Below are 19,934 nucleotides of genomic sequence, written 5' to 3'. Positions count from 1 at the left end.
GAAACTGAATCTTTCCTCGGTTTCTGCACCAGGGCAGTGTAAGGCTGTTGTAGGTGCATCTCTGGTGAGCTGTAGGCTGGTGGAAGACCAGCCTACAGCTGGTCTTCCACCAGCATTTAACGATACTGTTCATGGGTACTTACTGTTGTGCAGTGTATTTTGCTCCAGTAGGACACCTGAGACACCAGTTTTGTAGGAGCGAAGATGCTGCCTGTTGCAGTGAAATGTGATCTAATTTGCATTGTAATGCGTTAATGGATGTTAGAGAACCTCACAGCACTAGCCTAGTGTGGGGTAAGTAGCTCTCAAACTAGGTAGTCAATAGATCGGTTTAATTAGGCTGAGTCTGTACACCCGCCTCTTCACTCAAGTGCATCTCATGACTGAAGCGTGGGTGCTCAGTATGGATAGGTGTTCCCTCATGTGAGCTTGGTCAAATCCCCACTGTTTTCAGTTTGTGAAGGCTGTGAAAGGTGATTACAGATACTAAACTAAATTGCTGTATGTCTAACTCTAGCTTAGCTTAATACTTATAAAAATTAATGTATTTTTAGTCTACAGAGGCCTCATTACTAAATTACTTTTATAAATTAAGAGTGGATAAGGAAATGGGCTGCATTGAACAGGTATACGGTGGGTGCCCATCTCGACGTTCATGACTTAATCCTTCCTCTCTCCTTTTCCCCAAAAGTTATGGTAAAGTAGTTGCCTTCTCTGATTCCCCACAGTGATCACACCCTGGGAAAACCAGTTATCTAGCTTAGTGAAAATCCAGTCTATCCTCCTCTTAAGATGTTAATTTTCCTACTAAATTCTTAATGTCAGTTAACATTTCCAGTGTACTTTTCTTGATTTTATGATCGACTGGGATGGATTAGGTTTGAATTGGTTAGGTTGAGTTATGTTAGATTAAGTTTAAGCAGGTTAAGTTTAATAATGTTAACAGTAATTTAAAAATTTAAATTTGAATATAAAAAGCGGCAGCTGTACATTTGGCAGCAATGTAGTCAAGTGTTACTAGGAAACGTTGAAATCTGAAGGATTGTCGCTCGTCAAGCAAGGCTGGGTGGGTATAATCATACAAATCATGTATACACACACACACACACACACACACGCACACACACACACACACACTAACTAACACACACACACACACACACACACACACACACACACACACACACACACACACACACACACACACACACACACACACACACACACACACACACACACACACGCACACACACCAAATGGTAACTAACACACACACACGCGGAGAAACGCACACACACATTCGTTGCTGGTAACACTGCCTGGCATTGGGTGTTGTCAGCGCAAATACAGACGTTGGGGACGTGGGTGTGTCACCATCCCTCGTTTGACAGTTCTCAGCTGCGCCATCTGTGACCTGCTTCTTGTTTTCTATGCCAGCCTGGAGGCGGGGACAGGTTATATCCCGGGGACCGCAGCCACTTCCTGGGTGATTACCTAAGCACTTGCGACAGAGTCTCAGCTCCTGGAGCGTCTGTTTTCGGGCGTGTACGGTCAGAGCTGTGTTTGCCGTAACAAAGGAGACATTTTGGAGTATGTGTAGTGGTGACAGGTGATGTGGAATGATTCCTCTTGCTTTTACTTTTCATCTTTACCTTGTTGGTCTGTGTACCGACTGGGTACACACCCACTGTTGTATTGTCATTAGTGACAATAGTGAGTGATAACTTGTCAGGTTTTCGCTTAACATGGCCACTATTAGTTTGTATACAGGCCACAGTATGCTGTAGATCTTCGCTAATTTCTGCACAGGTGAATCTTAGTTTAGCAAATCGTAGATGCAGGTTTTCTAGAATTTTCTTTATACAATGGGACTGAAAACCCAGTCACTCCCTATCATGTTTATGTAAAAAGCCAGAGATGTAGGACAGTTATCCAGAGTAATTCTGAGCAACTCCAAAAAGCAATGCTAAAGAGGTGTAAGACCAGCCAACCTGTGATCCTATCTTTATCATAAAAATTAGTTTCTAGGACCTGAATAGCATGCTGGAAGTTAGCACCTGTGATATCAAGTCCCTTGATAAGGTCATAAGCTTCACCCATGAGAGTTTTCAAATAATTGAACTTGGTCAGATTGTCAATGTTTGACCGACTGTCAACTGACGACTGGAAACTTACTAAGAACTTTACAAATTCCTGTCTGTCACACGTGGGTAGTTGTTTTTGAGGCAGTAGTAGTAAAATTTATGTTGGAGGGGCGTGGTTTAATTGACCCCGGGGGAGGGGGCAGACAGTGACGACTTGCCCAGAGCTTTCCTCCATCCTAAGGGCTCTTTTAAAGCGACAGCTCGCCTCAAGGACATATTCCTCCCTTTCAATATAACTGTCCTGAACTTCATTTAGTTCACTTTCATCTGAACTCATCACTAATTCCTCATGTTGCTCATAAGCCTCATGTGTAGGCTTGTTGCCTTATCTCCAGTAATTTTAAGTTAGCCTTTAACTCTAATTAATCAAATAGATTACCCTGGATCATTATTTCGCAGGCATTAATCAATCTTGTAAGTCCTAAGAACCATTTGTCTCCATATATTCTTATCAAATACGCTCAGGCATGCTTGCTGGAAGTCCACGAAACCTCCATTACCCCCTCTTGCCAACTTTTCCGTGGCCGACCCCTACCCCGCCTTCCTTCCACTACAGATTTATACATTCTCGAAGTCATTCTATTTTATTCTCTCCTCTCTACATGTCGGAACCACCTCACCAACCCCTCCTCAGCCTTCTGGTAATCCCACACCTCCTCCAAATTTCCAAACTATGAATTCTCTGGATTATATTCACAACACACATTGCCCTCAGACATGACATCTCCAATGCCTCCAGCCTTCTCCTTGTTGCAACATTCATCACCCAAGTTTCACACCCTCTCTTTGCTTCCACGGAAAAAGTTCCATACTCTCTCCCTCCAATCTGATATTCAATCTTCCGTCACTTAATTTTTTTGTTATCCTCATTACCTTACTCTTTTTTGAATTCACTTTTAATTATAGTCTTTTACATACCCTACCACCAGGACCACCAAATCCTACAAGAACCAAGTACCCAGCTAAGCTAGGTGTGTTACCCTTGGTCCGAGGACATACGGTGGTATGGGTGACTCTGAGCTAATTTCATTCTACTCCCTGTTTTGTGTACTAGCCCAAGGAGCAGTATTTTATATTATTGTAACCACGAACGAGTAGTATTGATCAGTAACAACACTGCGACTAGCTAGTGCACCAACAGGCTAGTACACCAAACGGAGTAGAAGGAAAATAGCTCAGAGGCACCCACGACACCGTATGTCCTCGGACCAAGGGTAACACATCTAGCTTAGCTGGGTGCTTGGTTCTTGTAGGATTTGGTGGTCCTGTGGGTTAGAGCGCTATGTGGTTTTTCGCTCACTATGAGGCGGGCCAAAACATCATGGGTTCGAATCCTTGGCGTGTGTGTGTGTGTGTGTGTGTGTGTGTGTGTGTGTGTGTGTGTGTGTGTGTGTGTGTGTGTGTAAAATAGATAGTATATAGGTGATTTGTAAAATTTTCTCTTATACGTTTAACGATTTTAATAACATGCTGGTAGACAGCAACCGCCCAGGGAGGTACTACCGTCCTGCCATGAGAGTGTAAAACAAAAACCTGTAATTGCTTTACATGATGGTAGGATTGCTGGTCTCTTTTTTGTCTCATAAACATGCAAGATTTCAGGTACGTCTTGCTGCTTCTACTAACACTTAGGTCACACTACACATGCATGTACAAGCATATATATACTAACCCCTTTGAGTTTTCTTCTATTTTCTTCCTATGCGTGTCGTAGGAGGTGAGTAAAATGCCGGAAGCAATGGGCCAGTAGCCCCTTCTCCTGTATAAACTACTAAAACAAGAAAAAGAAAAACTTTATAAGTCTGGGATGTTGAAATGTGGGCGGATGTAGTGCGGATGATAAGAAAGAAATGATAGCTAATGTTATGAATGAGAAGTTGGATGTCCTAGACCTAAGAGAAACACAGCTGAAGGGGGTAACGGAGTTTGAGTGGGGAGAAATAAATGGGATTAAGTCAGGAGTATCTGAGAGAGTTAGAGCTAAGCTTAGAACGGGTAGCAATAATGTTGAAGGATCAGTTATGAAGAGAGAAGAGGGAATATAAATGTATAAATTCAAGGATTATGTGGATTAAAATAAGGGTCGGATGCAAAAAAGTGGGTGATAAAAAGTGTGTATGCATCTGGAGAGGAGAGAAGTGTAGAGGAGAGAGAGAGATTTTGGGAGATGTTAAGCGAATGTGTAGGAACGTTTGAGCCAAGTGAGAGAGTAATTGTGGTAGGGGACCTAAATGCTAAAGTAGGAGAAACGTTTAGAGATGGTGTGGTAGGTAGTAATGGTGGGGTTCCAGGTGTAAATGATAATGGAGAACATTTGATTGAACTTTGTATAGAAAGGGCGTAATGACAGTACTCTGTGGGATTACGTATTGGTAGATAAAAGACTGTTGGGTAGACTTCAGGATGTACGTGTTTATAGAGAGACCACAGATATATCAGATCACTTTTTAGCTGTAGCTACAATGAGGGTAAAAAGTAGATGGGATACAAGGAAAATGGATGCAGCAAGAGAGAGGTGTAGGTTTATAAACTAAATGAGGTGGCAGTTAGTATAAGATATAAACAACTTTTGGAGGACAGATGGGCTAGTGAGAGTATAGGCAATGGGGTAGTAGATGTATGGGTTATATTTAAGAAAGTAGTGTTAGAGTGTTGAGCAGAAGTTTGTGGTTACAGAAAAGTGGGTGTACGAGGGAAGAAGAGCGATTGGTGGAATAATGATGTAAAGAGAGTAGAGAAGTTAGTATATGAGAGGATTTTACAAAGAAGAGGTGATGCAAGGAGGGAAGTCGGGGTAGGGGTTGGCCTAGGAAAGATTGTAGGGAGGGCATAAAGGAGTTGTGTGCGAGGGGCTCGGACTTCCAGCAAGCGTGTCTGAGCATGTTACATAGGAGCAAATGGAGACAAATGGTTTTTAGGACTTGATATGCTGTTGGAATGTAAGCAAGGTAACATTTATGAAGGGGTTCAGGGAAACCGGCAGGTCGGACTTGAGTCCTGGAGATGGGAAGAACAGTGTCTGCACTCTGAAGGAGGGGTGTTAATGTTGCAGTTTTATAACTGTAGTTGAACGATGCCTCTGGCAAGACAGTGATGTAGTGAATGATGATGAAAGATTTTCTTTCTTGGGCCACCCTGCCTTGGTGGCCACCCTGCCTTGGTGGCCACCGTGCCTTGGTGGCCACCCTGCCTTGGTGGCCACCCTGCCTTGGTGGCCACCCTGCCTTGGTGGCCACCCTGCCTTGGTGGCCTCCCTGCCTTGGTGAGAAACGGCCGATGTGTTAACAAAATAAAAAATAAACGTTTAAAAATATTTCTTTTCATTTATGTTAATTTTTTTTTAACAAGTCGGCCGTCTCCCACCGAGGCAGGGTGACCTAAAAAGTAAGAAAATCCCCAAAAAGAAAATACTTTCATCATCATTCAACACATTCACCTCACTCATACATAATCACTGTTTTTGCAAAGTTGCCCAGAATACAAAAGTTTAGAAGCATATACGTATAAAGATACACAACATATCCCTCCAAACTGCCAATATCCCAAACCCTCCTTTAAAGTGCAGGCATTGTACTTCCCATTTCCAGTACTCATGTCTGGCTATATAAAAATAATCGGTTTCCCTGAATCCGTTCACTAAATATTACCCTGCTCACACTCCAACACCTCGTCAGGTCCCAAATGCCATTCGTTTCCATTCACTCCTATCTAACACGCTCACGAATGCTTGCTGGAAGTCAAAGCCCCTCGCCCACAAAACCTCCTTATCCCCCTCCCTCCAACCTTTTCGAGGACGACCCCTACCCCGCCTTCCTTCCCCTACAGATTTATACGCTCTCCATGTCATTCTACTTTGATCCATTCTCTCTAAATGACCAAACCACCTCAACAACCCCTCTTCAGCCCTCTGACTAATACTTTTATTAACTCCACACCTTCTAATTTCCACACTCCGAATTTTCTGCATAATATTTACACCACACATTGCCCTTAGACAGGACATCTCCACTGCCTCCAACCGCCTCCTCGCTGCAGCATTTACAACCCAAGCTTCACACCCATATAAGAGTTTTGGCACTAGTATACTTTCATACGTTCCCTTCTTTGCCTCCATATATAATGTTTTTGACTCCACATATACCTCAATGCACCATTTACCTTTTTTCCTTCATCAGTTCTATGGTTAACCTCATCCTTCATACATCCATCCGCTGACACGTCAACTCTCAAATATGTGAAAACATTCATTTCTTCCATATTCCTCCTCTCAAATGTGATATCCAATTTTTCTTTATCTAAATCTTTCAAACCCTTGCAACTATTCTTTAGAATCTCCCATAAGCACAGTATCATCAGCAAAAAGTATCTGTGTCAATTCCCATTTTATATTTGATTCCCCATAATTTAATCCCACCCCTCTCCCCAATACCCTAGCATTTACTTCTTTTAAAACCCCATCTATAGATATATTAAACAATCATGGTGACATTACACAGCCCGGGAAGCAGTCTCCCTCTTTTCTACACACCCTAACCTGAGCCTCACTATCCTCATACAAACTCTTTACAGCATTTAGTAACTTACTACCTATTCCATATACTTGTAACATCTGCCACATTTCTTCCCTATCCACTCTATTACATGCCTTATCTATATCCATAAATGCAACGAAAACTTCCCTACCTATATCTAAATACTGTTCACATATATGCTTCAGTGTAAACACCTTAAAACCTCCTTGCTCATCCGCAATCTTACATTCTGTCTTGCCTCTATTTCTTTCAATAATAACCCTACCGTACACTTTTCCTGGTATACTCAGTAAACTTATTCCTCTATATTTTTTACAGTCTCTTTTGTCCCACTTCCCTTTATATAAAGGAATTATACATGCTCTCTGGCAATCTCTAGGTACCTTCCCCTCTTTCATACATTTATTAAACAAAAGTACCAACCACTCCAACACTATATCCCCCCTGCTTTTAACATTTCTGTCATGATCCCGTCAGTTCCAGCTGCTTTACCCCCTTTCATTCTACGTAATGCCTCACGCACCTCCCCCACACTCACGTCCTGCTCTTTTTCACTCCTAAAAGATGTTATACCTCCCTGGCCAGTGCATGAAATTACCGCCTCCCTTTGTTCGTCGACATTTAAAAGTTCCTCAAAATATTCCTGCCATCTACCCAGTACCTCCATCTCCCCATCTACTACTCCCCTACTCTATTTTTAACTGACTAATCCCTTCGTTCCCTAGGTTTTCTTAACTTGTTTATTCCACTCCAAAAAAATTTCTTATTTTCATCATAATTTATTAACAGTGTCTTTCCCACTCTCTTATCTGCTCTCCTTTTGTACTCTCTCACCACTCTCTTCACCTTTGTTTTACTCTCCATATACTCAGCTCTTCTTATAACACTTCTGCTTTGTAAAACCTCTCGTAAGCTACCTTTTTCTCTTTTATCACACCCTTTACTTCATCATTCCACCAGTCACTCCTCTTTCCTCCTGTCCCCACCCTCCAATAGCCACAAATTTCTGCCCCACATCCTAATACTGCATTTTTAAAACTATTCCAACCCTCTTCAACCCACCTCCCCTCCACTACTCATACTTGCACTAGCCCACCATTCTGCCAATAGTTACTTATATCTCACCCGAACTTTTTCCACCCTTAGTTTATACACTTTCCCCTCTCTCTTACTTGTTGTTGCCATTTTCCTTTAGTCCCATCTACCTCTTACTCTAACTGTAGCTACAACTAAATGTAATGTAAAGATTAATAATTTTGTTTTAAAAGAACCTTAGAAAACTTACCTAAGCTTATTATAACAAGTGCAATTGAATTTAGCCTAATTCAACTAAATATATTTTAGTTAAGTTTACTATAATTTAATAATAAACAAATACAATGAAATATATTTATTTTTCTTTAAGTTCAGAATGATTTTTTGCAAAATTATTGCATACACAAATTTTCGCTTGCGTTTTTGGCAAGAAGAGCTTTGCTATTTAAGCTCAAATCGCAATTTTTACCTATTCTGCACGACATATATATATATATATATATATATATATATATATATATATATATATATATATATATATATATATATATATATATATATATATATATATATATATATATATATATATATATATATGAAGGTAAGATCACAGAAAATAAGTGATATTACAATATGCAGAACAACCACTGTGAAAAAATAGTAGAATTCCAAGCGCTTTCGTGATATCTCACATTATGAAGAAACTATGAAAATAAAAAATCAACAGGAAGACATATAAGGAACGAGGCTACACCTCACAGTTACCATACAACACCTGACTTTTTATAATGATGTAAGTGAAACACAACTTATATTTACCCAAGCTTTAAGAATTTAACTTGTCTAATGGATCGTAAATTCTTCCCAAATTTTATTAATAATAAATGAATCCAATTTGTATAGCCCAGAAGCAATATTCATATTATTTCAAGAGTATTTTTTTATGAAACTTAATTCTATTATATTCCTCCATGGACTTACTAGATACAACCTTCTCAGCCTTTTAAAAATAAATTGGATAGTTAAAATCTCTCAAATGAATAAACAGAGCATTAGAATATTGTCTATATCTAATGCTTTATTTATGTTGCTTTAAATCTTACTTCAAGACTTTATCAGTCTGACCGTAATAAATTTTATCACACATTTTTCAAGGAATCTTGTGGACACAACCGTCAGTATTTCTGGAGGAATTTTTAATCAAAGGTTTTTTAACTGCATCAAAATTTTTAAATACAACTTTAATATTAAAATTCTTTAGTAGAGAAGACATATCAACCAAGTTTTCATGGTAAGGGAGAAGCAACATATTTTAAATTGTATAAGATTGGTTGTCCCTTTTTGAATTATAGAAAGTATGTCAAGCAATTTTTATAATATTTATCAATTAAATTTCTTGGGTATTTTAGATCATTATCTATTTCATAAATTTTAGAGATTTCTTCATCCATGAATTCTGGGCTTCAGATGCACAAAACTCGCAAAAACATTCATGAGAATGAAGACAGTTTAAGTTTATCTTGATGTGAAGAATAATAGTGTACATAGCAACAGTGTTTGCTAGTTTTCTGTAAATTTAAAATTTAAAATCATGGTTTCCTTTAATAATTAAAACATCTAGAAAGGCAATGAGTTTTATGTTCAAATTTTGTGGAATGAGGCAGAGTATATAATTTAACAAGGAAATAGGTTATATCTATATTCTTAGGCATAAGACATAAAATATCATCAACATATCTTATACCACTTACTCTACTGGGGAGGATTTTATTAAGCAATCTTTTCTCAAAGTATTCCATATACAAATTACTAAGGACAGGTGAGAGAGGATTTTCCATTGCCATACCAAAATCCTGAGTATAAAACTCTCCATTAAACACTAGTTTTACATCGAAAATACAAAATTTAGAAAGTTTAATGATAGGTACTGGCAACGGTAAATCGTAAATATTAAGTTTTTCAGATAGGAAACTTAATAAATCATCAACTGTAACTTTTGTAAACAAGGAAGTTATATCAAAACAAACCATATTGAAATCATTTAAATCAGTCGAGTTGCTTAACTTATCCACTAAATCTATATTGTTTTTCAAGCTAAAATAAGATTTTTTTTTACAACAACTGGGTTCAAAGTTTCTACTAGTCAGTCAGATCATTTACAGGAAACTGAACCTATGGAGCTAATAATAGGTTGGTTGGATTACCTGGTTTGTGAGTTTTTGTTAGTACAAACATATAAGGTAAACATGGATCAGTGGAAGTGATTTTTTTAAATTCCTCATTGCCTTTCAATAGCCATTTTTTTGAGGATTGAGACACTTATGCAGCATATGGGAATCTTCATTTAGGAAACGTTTCGCCAAACAGTGGCATCATCAGTCCAATACAAAGCAGAAAGGTGTAAGGAGAGGAGGAGTTTGAGGTAATCAGTCCCTCAGTCTGGAGGCTGATGGACTGATTACCTCAAACTGCTCCTCTCCTTACACCTTCTGCTTTGTATTGGGCTGATGAAGCGACTCTGTGGCGAAACGTTTCCTAAATAAAAATTCCCATATTCTGCATAAGTGTTTCAATCCTCAACTTGTCGGTTTTCAAAACCATTCATCACAGCCATTTTATTGTTTTATTAAAATTACTGTTAACAGAATATTAGGGAATCTTTCTAAGTTTAGAATAAGTATCTGTATCACACACACACACACACACACACACACACACACACACACACACACACACACACACACACACACACACACACACACACACACACACACACACACACACGCATACACACACACACACACACACACACACACACACACACACACACACGCAGACACACACACACACACACACACACACACACACACACACACACACACACACACACACACACACACACACACACACACACACACACACACACACAGGAGCTCGGACTCGACCCCTGCAACCTCAACTAGTTGAGTACACACACACACACACACACACACACACACACACACAACTTGTTAGGGATACAACCAGAGAGAGAGGAGAGGATGTTGCAGCAAGGCTGGATCTCATATTCACCTTGAATAGTTCAGACATGGGGGATGTCACTCACGAAAGACCCCTTGGCGCTAGTGATCATGATGTCCTGAGTTTTGAATATCTTGTAGAGTTAACAGTGGAGAACGCAGCAGCACGAGAACAAAGAGAGAAACCGAACTTCAAAAAAGGGGGATACATAGAAAAAAGAAGTTTCTTGCATGAAGTGCAGTGGGAAAGAGAACTAAATGGAAAGACAGTAAAGGAAATGGTGGAAATAATTACCTCTAACTGCAGGGAGGCAGAGAAGTTCATACCAGAAGTTCATAACAGAAAAAATGGTAAGACCAGAGTGAGCCCATCGTGTAACTGGAGGTGTAAAGAGGCCAAAGCCAAGTGTGCTACAGCATGGAAAAGGTATAGAAGGCAAAGGACTCAAGAAAACAAGGAGTTGAGCAGAAGAACCAGAAACGAATATGCACGGATAAGGAGAGAGGCCCAGAGGCAATAAGAGAACGACATAGCATCAAAAGCCAAATCTGAAGCAAAGTTGTTATACAGTCACATTAGGAGAAAAACAACAGTCAAGGACCAGGTAATCAGGCTGAGGAAAGAAGGAGGGGAGCTCACGAAGAGTGACCAAGAAGTATGTGATGAACTAAACAAAAGATTTAGGGAAGTATTCACAATAGAGTCAGGAATGCTTCCAGCAAACTGTGGAGGTAGGGTGCACCAGCAGGTGCTGGACACAATACACATAACCAAGGTAGAGGTGAAGAAACTGCTAGACGAACTCGATACCTCAAAGGCGGTGGGCCCAGATAACATATCTCCATGGATACTGAGAGAGGGAGCAGAGGAACTGTGTGTGCCATTAGCAGCAATCTTCAGTAAATCTATCGAAACAGGGCATTTGCCTGAGGCGTGGAAGACAGCACATGTAGCTCCAATTTTTAAGAAAGGGGACAGACAGGCAGCATTAAACTACAGACCAGTCTCACTGACTTGTATAGTATGTAAAGTCATGGAAAAGATTATCAGGAGAAAAGTAGTGGAACACATTGAAAAGATTGGGCTCATACATGACAGTCAGCACGGCTTCAGAGATGGGAAATCCTGTATTACAAATCTACTTGAGTTCTACGATAAGGTAACAGAAGTAAGACAGGAGAGAGAGGGATGGGTAGACTGCATCTTTTTACACTGCAAGAAGGCTTTTGACACAGTACCACACAAGAGACAGGTGCAAAAATTAGAGGAGCAGGCAGGAATAACAGGGAAAGTACTGCAGTCGATCAGGGAATACCTGACAGGAAGGAAACAGCGAGTGTTGGTACGTGCTGAAGTGTCGGAGTGGGCACATGTGTCGAGTGGGGTTCCACAAGGTTCAGTCCTAGGCTCGGTGCTGTTTCTTGTATACGTGAATGACATGGTGGAAGGATTAGATTCAGAAGTGTCACTGTTCTCTGATGATGTGAAACTGATGAGGAGAATACAAGTGGGCGAGGATCGGTTAAGATTACAAGGGGATCTGGACAGATTACAAGTATGGTCCGACAAATGGCTCCTGGAGTTTAACCCCAGTAAGTGTAAGGTCATAAAGATTGGGGACGGACACAGAAGACCGCAGACAGCGTACAGGTTAGGAAATCAAAAGCTGCAAACTTCAATTAAAGAAAATAATCTTGGGGTAAGCATTATAACGAACATGTTCCCTGAGGCACACATCAATCAAATAAATGCTGCAGCATATGGAAGATTGGCAAACCTGAGATTGACGTTTAGACATGTGAGTAAGGAGTCATTCACGACATTGTACACCGTGTACGTAAGGCCTATACTGGAATATGCAGCGCCAGTATGGAACTCTCACCTAGTCAAGCACATCACGAAACTGGAGAAAGTGCAAAAATTTGCAAACACGATTAGTTCCGGAACTGAGAGGTATGTTTTATGAGGAGAGGTTAAGGAAACTCAACCTGATGATACTAGAGGATAAGAGGGATAGAGGGGACATGATAACAACGTTTAAAATACTGAGAGGCATTGACAAGTATTTCTTTAGTCTTAGAGTTGTCAGGAACTGGAATAATCTGAAGAGTGAAGTAGTGGAAGCAAGTTCCATAAATAGCTTTAAGAAGAGGTATGACAAAGATCATGGAGTAGGGAGAGAGTGAATTAGTATCGACCAGTTAAGAGGCGGGGCCAGGAGCTATGACTCGACCTTTGCAGCCACATATAGGTGGGTATACACACACACACACACACACACACACACACACACACACACATGTATCACGGTCTTTTTTTCGCTTTTCTAAATGCGGTTAATTTTGTTTTTTTTCAGTTATGTAACCCAATTTAATTTAACCTTACCTAACAAAGCCTAACTAAAGGAAATAACTGATTACCTTATTAATAAAAACCTGTTATATATAAAACAAAAATCAGTATATTAATAGACTTTCATTATGAATAAACTCTCCTCATTTTACTACGCAAATTTTCTTACAAAGAACATAATTTTTTTTAACTCTTACCTTGTAATCTTACTAATGATATATTTTATTATTTTATCGTGTGTTTAATTTATCATATTATCCTCTGGTCTCAGTGCTTCCGCGGTTCGTGGCGCTGGAGATGATCAGAGACATAGCGAGGGAGGATGAAAGAGGAGAGTTCCAGCCCTCACAGTTCCACAAGATCTACATCCACCGCTACGAGAACGTCTCCATACTCTTCGCTGATATCAAAGGATTTACAGGTCAGTAGATTCCAATATCATCCCGGCTTCATCTCGTCCGAAAATTCGTCGAGTATATCTTTTATATACCTCTTACAAGTTTCTCGTAGTTTTCTTACTTTAGGCCAGAATTTCTTTTTTGATTGTTCGAACAGGTTAGAGGTGAAATACACTTATCCAAATACATGTTGTAACGTGAATGTGTGTGTGGATATGTATGTCGTGATTAATAGGTAAAACTGGTCAATTAGCAAGAATTCATTTAAAATTAAGTGCTTTCTAAAATTTTCTATTATTCTTTTAAAGATATATTTATTTCGTTTATGTTACTGCAAAAATTAATAATTTTGCTCCAAAAGAATCTTAGAAAACTTACCTAACCTTATTATAACAAGAACAATTTATTTTAGCCTAACCCAACTAAATATATTTTAGATTTGTTTACAGTAATTTAATACTAAACAAACACAGTGAAATATATTTTTTTCGTTTGGTTCAGAATGATTTTTGCGAAATTATTGCATACACAAATGTATTTCATTGCTTTTGTTTACTATTAAATTATTGTAAACTTATGTAAAATATATTTAGTTGGATTAGGCTAAATTAAATTGCGCTTGTTGTGATAAGGTAAGGTAGGTTTTTTAAGGTTCTTTTGGTACAAAATTATTAATTTTTACATTAAAATAAATGAAAAAATATATACCTTTAAACGTATATGAGATTTTTTTTAGAAAGGATTTAATTTTAAATGAGTTCTTGCTAATTGACCAATTTTACCTATTAGGCAAAGATCTTCAACACATCATTTGAAACTGGGCAACTCCCCGAGGTATGGAAGATGGCAAATGTAGTCCCAATTTTTAAAAAGGGAGACAGACATGAGGCACTAAACTACAGACCTGTATCACTAACGTGTATAGTATGCAAGGTCATGGAGAAGATTATCAGGAGGAGAGTGGTGGAGCACCTGGAAAGAAACAAGTGTATAATTGACAACCAGCATGGTTTCAGGGAGGGAAAATCCTGTGTCACAAACCTACTAGAGTTTTATGACAAGGTGACAGAAGTAAGACAAGAGAGAGAGGGGTGGATCGACTGCATTTTTTTGGATTGCAAGAAGGCCTTCCACACAGTTCCTCACAGGAGGTTACTGCAAAAGCTAGAGGATCAGGCACACATAACAGGAAAGGCACTGCAATGGATCAGAGAATACCTGACAGGGAGGCAACAACGAGTCATGGTACGTGACGAGGTGTCAGAGTGGGCACCTGTGACAAGCGGGGTTCCACAGGAGTCAGTCCTAGGACCTGTGCTGTTCTTGAAATATGTGAATGACAAAGGAAGGGATAGACTCAGAAGTGTCCTTGTTTGCGGACGATGTGAAGTTAATGAGAAGAATCAAATCGGATGAGGATCAGGCAGGACTACAAAGATTCCTGGACAGGCTACAAGCCTAGTCCAGCAACTGGCTCCTTGAGTTTAACCCTGCCAAATGCAAAGTCATGAAGATTGGGGAAGGGTAAAGAAGACCGCAGACACAATATAGTTTAGATGGCCAAAGTCTGCAAACCTCACTCAAGGAAAAAGATCTGGGGGTGAGTATAACACCAAGCATATCTCCTGAGGTGCACATCAATCAGATAACTGCTGCAGCATACGGGCGCCTGGCAAACCTACGGATAGCGTTCCGATACCTCAGTAAGGATTCGTTCAAGACTCTGTATACCATTTACGTCAGGCCCATACTGGAGTATGCAGCACCAGTTTGGAATCCACACCTAGTCAAGCACGTCAAGAAATTAGAGAAAGTGCAAAGGTTTGCAACAAGACTAGTCCCAGAGCTACGGGGATTGTCCTACGAAGAAAGGTTGAGGGAAATCGGCCTGACGACACTTGTTGAGAAATGGGATTACCAGTTAAGCTTAATTTTAAATTTAAATATAGGGAACACTTAGCTGATAAAAGACAGCAAATCTTCTACACAGCCGCCCCTGCAGACGAGGTCTTGAATTGTTGTCATGATCATCTCTCAACAGGCTGTAATGAGTTATAATTTGCAAGATTATAAATTACCCTGGGGGGTGTTATGTCAGCATATTTCATTCACTGATGGTTGACAGACTTACTTGTGTGGACTCAAAAGTCCGCCCCTTACTGCCGACTATAGGTTGATTACAAACTCCTTGCGACTCAAGAACTGCGCAGTCCCCCGTACTACAAGAAATTCGTAACCTACCTAGCTCTTGTAGCATGAGCTATGATGTTCTTCACACCTTCGACAGATATCGGTGACTTGATAGAAGCTGAAGTGTCCTTGGATGTCCACGTCTTCCATAGTCTAGGAAAACGCACACTGGTACACTGTGTTCCACAAGATTTGTCTTTATTGTTCACAATCTTATCACTAAAGAAGCTGATCACACTTCTCTTAAGTGTTTATTGTGTTTTATGAGACACTTTGTTCACACTAACGCATCAGTGTCACTCTCAGTAGAGTCAAAAGTAATCTGAAGATGCCACAATGCCCCACGCTGTCACTGCCCCCAGCACAAAGGAAAAGCTGACCTAGTACTTTTGCTTCCTTGCCACTTCCTCGATGAAGCAAAGCAGAATGTTTGATTCTTGCTGTTTTAAGCATAGACAACAATGTCCACTATCTTTACCATGGTAATAAAGTGGGAGCAGGATTTTCCTTAATTGTCCTGCTAAGTTAAGAGATGTACTGTCTCTTATTAAAATACACTCTGTAACACTGGACTGCAAGGAGCAGCGGTCGCTTGACCACGTCGCATACTCGTACTGCGATCAATTACTCACTGTAGCAGTAAACAAGACGCTTGCCCCTTCTGAGAGGGCTGGGCCCCTCAGGACTGAAAGGGCTGAAAGGGGCTGAAGGGGGCTGATGCCCCCCTCCTGGAGAAAATTTCTCCACACTGGGGGACGGCGAAGGTTCGCTGCTGGTGAACTATTCATCGCTTAACATTAATTTAATTTTCTCACTCGCCACCACTGCTGCTTGTCTTTTCTGAACAGCTTTAGTCTGTGTGGTTTCTGGAGAATCACTAATTTTGTTTTCAACACTGTGTAATTCTAACGGTACTAGTTTATTTATTGTCCGATTATTCAATACACCTTTGCTTAAAACATCAACTGTCCTGATGATTCCATTTGCATCAGGATATATGGTCACAATTTTTCCAAGTGGTCATTGGGACCTCGGACCATCATTGTCGATAATCACTATGTCACCAGGTCTTAAGGACTTATGATTTTCAAGAACAACAGCTCCATAGAAGTGTTCTCTCAATGAGGTGAGATAATCTTCTCGCCAAATTTTCTCCCAACGTTCAATCACTTTATTACGGTGTTTGAATTTACGTCTGAGTTGCTCAGGTTCGAAATAAGTAGGATCCTCTATGATTTCTTTATCATTCATGGGAGGAACAGGTTCGAGCCTTCTGCCATGGAGTAAATGAGATGGACTTAACACTTCTAAATTGTCCAGATCATCGGTAACATAAGTTAGAGGTCTGTTGTTGACTCTATTTTCTATTTCAGTCACAACTGTACGGAATTCTTCTAAGTCTATTCTCTGACGATGAAGAGTCTTCCTTAAACAACGTTTTACAATGCCGATCATTCTTTCATAATATCCGCCGTGCCATGGAGATATAGGAGGAATGTATCTCCAACGACACCTGCGTTGATTCAGCATCTGTTGTACTTCTGGTTGGTCAAAGATCTTGCTTATATAAGCAGCACCAGCAACAAAGTTCGTTGCATTATCTGAAATCATCAGTCTGGGACATCCCCTTCTGGCTGCAAACCGTCTGAATAATTTGATAAAGGTTTCAGCAGACATGTCAGTGGCTACTTCTAGATGTACTGCTCTAGTTGTAGCACAAGTGAACAAACAGATGTACACCTTGATGGAAACTTTGTCAACTGTTTTGGTTAAAATTATTGGTCCAGCGTAATCTACACCTGTCACCTCAAATGGAGTGATATGACAAACTCTTTCAGAGGGATATGGAGGTGGACCTGGATACTGACATACTCGCATATCATAGTGACGACAAGTAATACAGTCCCTTATTTGTTTTTTCACACTTTGTCGACCTTGAGGTATCCAGTAGGATTGTCGTATATGACAAAGTGTGTCAGCTACCCCACCATGTAACACGTTACTGTGGGCGTTTTGCACAATCAGTTTTGTTAGCCAATGATTCTTGGGGATCAATATTGGATGTATGGCTTCTTTAGGTAGTGAAGAATTATGAATTCTTCCTCGACATCTTATAATCTTTTCTGAGTCGAGATAAAGTCCTAAAGAATTAATCATAACAGGTTTCTTTGGGGATTTATTTTGTGTTTCTAGAAATTTATATTCTGTAGAGAAAACATCTTTCTGTATTAGTTTCACCCAGTATTTAATGGGTTCAAGACATTCATAATCAGGTTTTACTCCTTTAATGAATTTAAAGACAAGAGCTGTAACTCTTAAGAGTTTACCCAAAGATGAGTATTTAGATCCATCAATGACTCTTTCTGTTGTGTCTGCAGTATTTACACAACTTATTTCTGCTGTGTTCAAGCAGACTGTTTCTTCTGGCATAATGTGAGCATTTTGCTGAGGCCAGTTATTTTCAATAGAGAGCCAGTTCAGTCCGTGGAGCCATAATTTATTATCCACAAATTTCTTGAGTGGGACACCACGTGACAACATGTCAGCTGGATTCTCTTGGGTAGAGACGTGGAGAAACTGATAATCTCTCTGCATCTCTCTTATTTCTGCTACTCTGTTCTGTACATAGACCAGCTTACTCTTATTATTTATTAACCATTGGAGAACTGCTTCATATCACTCCAGATCACGGTTTTCTCAATAGTGAGATGATCAAGTACTTTGTTGAGATAGACAGCTAATTTTGTACCTACATAGAGTGCTGTCAGTTCCAATTGTGGTACTGTTCTGACCTTCAAGGGTGCTACCCTGGCCTTTGAAGTAATTAGTGTACTACCTTCAGCATTACTCAAGTAAGCTACAGCGCCATAACCTCTGGTTGACGCATCACAGAACACATGTAATGTGTAATTGTTTCCCTCTTGACTTATTTGTCTGGGAAATGTAATTTGATGAAGTTGCTTAAACTCCCTGGATATTTCATCCCATGCTTGACTCATTTCTAGAGGCAAGTTCTCATCGCATCCAATTTTCAGCTTCCATGCATATTGCATAAGCATTTTACCCTTTATGGTAATTGGTGAGACGAGTCCTAGAGGATCAAAACATTGTGATACCTCTGACAGTAAACTACGTTTAGTGAGTGTACTGCATGATTTATTGTTTATCTCTTTGAGACTCAAAGTATCTTCCTGTGTGTTCCAATTAAGTCCCAGCATATTGTTGCAATCAGGAATTTCAGTTTCAGGGAAATCTTCATTAATAAGTTCCCTTAATTGCACTGAATTTGTATTCCACATCCTTAGAGGCATATTTGCTTCTTTCATCTCCTTGTTAGCTTCTCTGTATAAGGATTTCAAATCCTCCTCTTTATTCACAGTACCTTGAAGATTGTCCACATAGAAACTTTTCTTTAAGATTTCTTTGAAGGGACTTTCAGATTTCTTCAAATGTGTATTTAGAGTAGCTTCTAGTAAGAACGGAGAGGATGTTGCACCAAATAATACTGATTTGAAACGAAAAGTTTTCACAGGACTTTGAGGATCATGTGGATTTTCAGGCCACAAGAATCGAGTATAATCTCTATCTATTTCTTGTAGTCCTACTCTTAAGAAAGCTTTGGAAATATCAGCCGTGTAGGCATATGGGTTTGTGCGAAATTTCATAAGCACGTCTCCAAGCTTCTCAGTTAGTGAGGGTCCGGTCATCAGACAGTCATTAAGACTTGCTACATCTTTATTTGCACGTGCGCTGCAATTATGTACAACACGTAGTGGAGTGGTTTCAGAATCTTTTCTGACTCCATGGTGCGGGAGATAATGAGCTTCTGTCTTCAACCTATCTTCGACTATTTCCTCAATGAATTTATTGTCCAACTGTTCTTGTATGATATTATCATAGACAGTCAGTAGCTCTGGATTCTTCCTAAGCTCATGTATTTCTGCTTCCATTTGTCCGAAAGCCATGCGATAATTGCTAGGCAGATGTGGTGGATTTAATTTCCATGGTAACCTAACCAAATACTGTCCATCTTTATATATGACAGTGTCCAAATATTGGTTATAAGTCTGAGACTCTTGTGGGCTTGGTTTATTTACATCAATACCTATCGCATCTAAATCCTACAACTTATCAACTGGTTCATTCATTTCTTCCAGTAATGATAATTTTTGCTGTGGTACATGATCAGAGGTTATTCTCGTAACTAGTACATTTTCCACTGAATCAATATCAGCTTCTTTCCCACTTTGAGAGGGAATGGG

At 39.7% G+C, this 19,934-nt stretch overlaps 1 protein-coding gene across 1 annotated transcript in view; it reads left to right on the top strand.

The window, feature by feature from the left end:
- The window catches only part of LOC128686061 (adenylate cyclase type 8-like), a gene marked incomplete in the record, with an annotated part of 931,274 nt that overhangs the window by 439,502 nt on the left and 471,838 nt on the right, over positions 1-19,934 (top strand). The window contains 1 exon segment of the mRNA XM_070083124.1: positions 13,356-13,505. Coding sequence (XP_069939225.1) covers positions 13,356-13,505 — 150 coding nt within the window.

This window comes from Cherax quadricarinatus, chromosome 9, assembly GCF_038502225.1.
Source record: "Cherax quadricarinatus isolate ZL_2023a chromosome 9, ASM3850222v1, whole genome shotgun sequence".
NCBI lineage: Eukaryota > Metazoa > Arthropoda > Malacostraca > Decapoda > Parastacidae > Cherax > Cherax quadricarinatus.
Note: the sequence above shows the minus strand (reverse complement) of the source record. Positions and strands in the feature narration are given on the sequence as shown.